Here is a 6,004-nt window from a genome sequence, read left to right as displayed (position 1 = left end):
TTGAACCTTCAACCTTCTGGTTACCAGTCAAATGCCTTAGGCACTATGCTACCAGAGCTCCCATACATAAATATTAATATGAGTAAAATCCACAAAGTAAGCTACATTAAGTTAGTTCTAAAACAATATAATGAATTGTTTACAAATTTATTCAACTGAAATTTGGATGTATATTATACATATAAAGTGTTTAATTCTTTTAAAAGTGACTGATAATGAGGGTTTATGAAGATTGATCATGAAACTCTCCATAATGACAAACTTACCTGAGTATCGTGTTTCAATTATGTGTGGTACATCAGAAAATGATATTGGAATGGACAGTCTTCGATCTTTCATCTTTTGAGAATCATCATCTCGTATGCTTGAACCAGTTCCTACAACATACAAGTATTAGATGTCAGTCATTAGTTTACCTGTGTTTTATTGACTATGCAAAGTCATTCAAAGTTGGATCATAACAAATCATGAATAACATTGGGAAGAATGGAAATTTCAGAATACTTAATTGTGCTCATGTAGAACCTATACAGAGACCTCGATGCAGTCAATCAACAGAACAAGAGGATATCACATGGCTTAGGAAATGTGAGCATCAAGGTTGTATCCTGTCACCACACTTACTTAATCTGTTTGCTGAGAAAATAATCTGAGAAGATGTAATGTATGCAGAAGAATGTGGCATCAGGATTGGAGGAAGACTCATTAACAACCTGAAATATGCAGCTGACACAAGCCTGCTTGTTGAAAGCAAGGAGGACTTGAAGCACTTACTAATGCAGAAAAGAGACTACAGCCTTCAGTATAGATTACACCTCAACATAAAGAAAAGGAACATCCTTACAAATGGGCCAATAAATATCATGATGAAAAATGGGAAAATGATTGAAATTGTAAAGGATTTAGTTTTACTTGGATCCACAATCAATTCCCACGGAAGCAGCAGTCAAGAAATTAAATGATCTATTGCATTGGCCAAATTGGCTGCAAAAGGTCTCCTTAAAGTTAAAAAGCATTATATCACTTTGAAGACTAAGGTACGTCCAACCCAAATCACTGTATTTTCAATTACCTCATGTGTATGCAAATCTGGATACTGAATAAGGCAGACTGAAGAAGAACTGATGCCTTTTAATTATGGTGTTGGTGAAGAGTATTGCATATACATTGGACTGCCAGAAGGAAAAACAAATTTGTCTTGGAAGAAGTATGGTCAGAGTGTTCCTTAGAAGTGAGGCTGGGAAGACTTTGTCTCATGTACTTTGTACCTGTAATCAGGAGGGACCGGTCCCTAGAGGAAGGACATCATGCTTGGTAAAGTAGAAGGTCAGCTCAAAAGAGGAAGACCTTCAATGAGATGAGCTGACACTTTGGCTGCAACTATGGGCTCAAACATAACAATGATTGTGAAGATGGCACGGGACCAGGCAATGTTTTGTTTTGATGTACATAGGGTCACCATGAGTCAAAATGTACTCATTAATTTCTAACCAAAATAACACCAGAGTTCTAAAATAAGAGTCTCAGTTATTAAAGTCACTCTGGTGATGCAGGTTGAATTGCTCCTGTCTTTCTAAATACGTGTTGAATTTCCTGTCCTTATATCTGTGGATTTCACTGGTTAAAGCATTGTTGTTGTTGTTGTTGTTTACCGTCGAGTAGTATCTGACTCATAGCGACCCTTCCTTGGGTTTCTGAGGCAGTATCACTACGGAAGTAGATTGCCCCATCTGCCTTCCGAGGAGTGGCTGGTGGGTTTGAACCACCAGCCTTCTGGTTAGCAGTCAAGTGCCTTAGGCACTTGGTTAAAGCATTAGGCTGGTAAAAAATATGTCAGAGGTTTGGAGCTACCAGGCTTTTCTCAGAGAAAGATGAGTTAGTGTGCTTTTGTAAAGATTTACAGCATTGGAAGCCCTATGGGGCCATCCTACTCTGTCCTATAGGGTCACTATGAGTTGGAATTGACTTGATGGCAGTAGGTTATAAAGAATGTGTTATCCATGAATCTTTATACAAATCTATTTATTTTAAAATGTGTTTCTATTTCTGTTTAGCTATAGAAATGACCCAAATTTCAGGCCACAACTGTAGTTTGCTAATATTTTTTAATCTGAAAACCTCACCCTGTATGCCATACGTAAACTGTCTCCTACAATTTCAGCTTGATGATATCTTGTCAACAAGCACAACCCCTGTGTGGGCCGACACCAAAACATGCTGTGGTTCCTCTTGGAACCTATCAGTAATAAATGCAATTTGTTTTCTGCCCTTCCTACGTGAGACTCATTTTTTTGTGTGCAATACCTGGCCGACCATCTTCAACACCCACCGACCACTTTGGCTCAAAATTAAAACACATATTAATGTTAATAGCAGTAAAATCCAGAAAGTAAGCTACTTAAAATTAATTCTAAGATAATGCAATAAATTCTTTACAAATGGGTTCAACTGAAATTTGTATATATGTTATACATGTAAATTATCTAGTTCATTTTAAAGTGAACTGTAATGAGGGTTCATGCAGATTGAAGGTGTGACTCTCCGTAATGAAAAACTTACCTGAGCTTTGCCGTTTAATTTTTTGTGACATGTCAGATACTGATTTAAGACATGATTGTTTTCTCTCTTTCTTTTTCTGTGAATCATATGATTTAGCACCTACAAAATATAGATATGTGATGTCAATCATTAGTTTACTTATGCTTTACTGATTATGCAAATGCACTTAACTGTGTGGATCATCAGAAATTATGGCTAACACTGGAAGAAATGGTAATTCCAGAAAGCTTAATTGTGACCATGCAGAAGCTTTACATAGACCAAGAGGCAGTCATGAGAACAGAACAAGACGATACTGCATGATTTAACATCACGAAATGTGAGCATCAGGGTTGCATCCTGTCACCAGATTTATGCCGTCTGTATGCTGAGCAACTCATCAGAGAAGCTGAATAGATGAAAAACAAGCATCAGGATATGAGAAAGAATCATTAACAACCTGCAACATGCAGATTGTACAAGCCTGCTAGCTGAAACCATGGAGTACTTGAAGCACTTACTGAAGAAGAACAGAGACTACTGCCTTCAGTGTGGATTATACCTCAAAGTAAAGAAAGGAAAAATGCTCATAACTGGACCAATTAGCAACATAATGGAAATGGAGAAAGGATTGAAATTGTCACCTATATATTGTCAAAGATTCCAAGATTCCATTTTACTTGGATTTACAGTCAATGCCATAGAAGCACAGTCCAGAAATCAAGTAAAATCAATTTACCCATATTGCATTGGGTAAATCTGCTGCCAAAGATTTCTTTCAAGTGTTAAAAACCGAAGATACCACTTTGAAGACTAAAGGGTGCCTGACTCCAGCCGTGGTATTTTCAATTGTCTCATATGCATGTGAAATCTGGATAATGAATAAGGAAAATTAAAGAAGAATTGATGCATTTGAGTTAAGATGTTTGTGAAGAATACAGAATACACACTGGAATGAGCAAATCTGTCTCAGAACAAGTACAGTCACAATTTTCCCTAGAAGAGAGGATGGTAAGACTTCGGTCCATGTAGTCTGGATGGGTTATGAGGAAGTTCTATTCTCTGGACAAGGGCATCATGCTTGGTAAAGTAGGTCAGCTAAAAAGAGGAAAATCTTCAGTGAGATAAATTGACACAGTGGCTGGAACAATGCTCTAACATAGCAAACCTTGTGAGGATAGCTCGATACAGAGCACCATTTTGCTCTGTTGTGCTTACAGTTGCTATGAATCATAAGTTACTTAAGAGCACCAGACAATAACAGCTCTGGTAGCATAGTGCCTAAGGCACTTGACTGCTAACCAGGAGGTTGGCGGTTCAAACCCACCAGCTACTCCTCGGAAGGAAGATGAGGCAATCTACTTCTGTAGTGATACTGCCTCGGGAACCCAAGGAGGGGTCGCTATGAGTCGGGTCTGACTCAATGGCACATAACAACAACAAAAAAAAAATGAAAGAAGAGTCTCATTTATTAATGTCATTTTGGTGTTATGGATTAAGTTATACCTCCCCTTCCAAATACATGTTGATTTCCTTGTCCTTAATATGTGTGGACTGGAGCACCAGTAGGGCAGTGGTTAAAGCTTTGGGGTGCTAACCAATAAGGCAGAGGTTCAAATTCACTAGCAGCTCCTCAGGAGAAAGATGAGGCAGTCTACTTTCCTAAAGACTTACAGCTTTGGAAGCCCTATAGGGCAGTTCTACATTGTCTATAGAGTTGTGAGGAGTTGGGATTGAATCGATGGCAATGGGTTATAAAGAATGAGCTATCTATCAATCAGTATAGAAATATATTTATTTAAAAAATATGTTTCTATTTCTATTAACCAAGAAATGACCCAAAAGTGAAGACCATAATTTTAATTTCTTAACCTCAAAGCCCCACCCAAGGTCCCCTACAATTGCAGTTTGATGATACCTTGGCCACAAGTACAACCCCTGTGTGGGCACACATCAAAACATGATGTGGTTCCTTTTTGGGACCTATCAGTAATAAATTCACTTTTGTTTTCTGGCCTTCATTTATGAGACTCACATTTCTGTGCAGCAACTAAGAGACCACCTAAGCCATCTACAGATATACTAATATGAATAGCAGTAAAATCCAGAAAGTTACCTTCCTAAAGTGAATTTTAAAATAAAACAATAAATTGTTTACAAACTTATTCAGTTGATATTTGGAAATAAACATGTAAAGTATCTAGTTCATTTAAAAGTGAATGATAATGAAGGTTTATACTGATTGATCATGACACTCTCCATAATGAAAAACTTGCCTAAGTTTTCCTCATCAGTTCTTTGAAATATTTCTGATATCGAATCTGCAAAGGACAATTTCCGTTCCTTCTTTTTCTGAGAATCATCAGCTTGTCCACCTTCAGCAGTATGTGAAACTGCACCTACAACACATAAGTATGAGAAATCAGTCATTAAGTTACCTGTGTTTTATTGAGTAAGTAATAGCATTCAACTGCATGGAGAATAACGGATTATGAATAACATTGAGAAGAATGGGAATTGCAGAAGACTTAATTGTGTTCATGCAGAAATGTACATAGAACAAGAGGCAATCATTCCTACGGGTTTAAAATCAGGAAATTTGTGTGTCAGGGTTGCATCTTTTTACCACACTTATACAATCGTATGCTGAGTAAATAATCTGAGTAGCTGGAATGTATGAAGGAGAATTTGGCCTCAGGATTGGAGGAAGACTCATTAACAACCCAAAATATGCAGATGGTACAAAAGCCTGCTTACTGAAAGCAGACAGAAATTGAAGCACTTACTGATGAAGATCAGAGACTACAGCCTAAAGTATGGATTGTATTTCAACATAAAGAAAATGAAAATCTTCACAAATGGCCCAATAAACATCATCACAGCAAATGGAGAAAATACTGAAGTTGTTAAGGATTTCATTTTATTTGGCTCCACAATCAAAGCCCATGGAAGCAGTAGTCAAGAAATCAAATGATGAATATGGCATTAGGGAAAAGAACTCTTTAAAGTGTTAAAGAGGAAAGGTGTCACTTTGAAGACTAAGGTATGCCTAACCAAAGCTATGGTATTTCCATAGGTCTCATATGCATGTGGAAGGTGAACAATGAATAAGGAACACTGAAGAAGAATTGAGGTGTTTGAATGATGGTGCTGGTGAAGAATATGGAATATACATTGGACTGCCAGAAGAATGAACAAATCCACCTTGGAAAACATATACTCAGAATATTCATTAGAAGCGAGGCTGGCAGGACTTCATTTCATGTACTTTGTATATGTTATAAGGAAGAACACGTCCCTGGACAAGGACATCATGCTTGGTAAAGAAGAAGGTCACCCTGAAGGAGGAAGACCTTCAATGAGATGAATTGACACAGTGGCTGTAACAATGGGCTCAAATATAACAACAGCTGTGAAGATGGCACGGAACTAGGCAGTGTTTTCTATTGTACGTAGAATCTCTGTA

General features: G+C 37.5%; 1 protein-coding gene across 1 annotated transcript in view; it reads right to left on the bottom strand.

The window, feature by feature from the left end:
• Nucleotides 1-6,004, bottom strand: part of LOC103212728 (cilia- and flagella-associated protein 47) — a gene marked incomplete at its 5' end in the record, with an annotated part of 285,428 nt that overhangs the window by 134,573 nt on the left and 144,851 nt on the right. Inside the window, 3 exons of the mRNA XM_007958686.2 lie at nucleotides 267-377; nucleotides 2,560-2,658; nucleotides 4,815-4,937. Of these exons, the coding sequence (XP_007956877.2) occupies nucleotides 267-377; nucleotides 2,560-2,658; nucleotides 4,815-4,937 (333 nt within the window). The remainder of the gene's footprint in view (nucleotides 1-266; nucleotides 378-2,559; nucleotides 2,659-4,814; nucleotides 4,938-6,004) is intronic.

This window comes from Orycteropus afer, unplaced genomic scaffold (assembly GCF_000298275.1).
Source record: "Orycteropus afer afer isolate SDZICR_OR568_19922 unplaced genomic scaffold, OryAfe1.0 scaffold01079, whole genome shotgun sequence".
NCBI lineage: Eukaryota > Metazoa > Chordata > Mammalia > Tubulidentata > Orycteropodidae > Orycteropus > Orycteropus afer.
The sequence above is the reverse complement of the archived record's forward strand: the minus strand, read 5'-3'. Positions and strand labels throughout refer to the sequence as shown.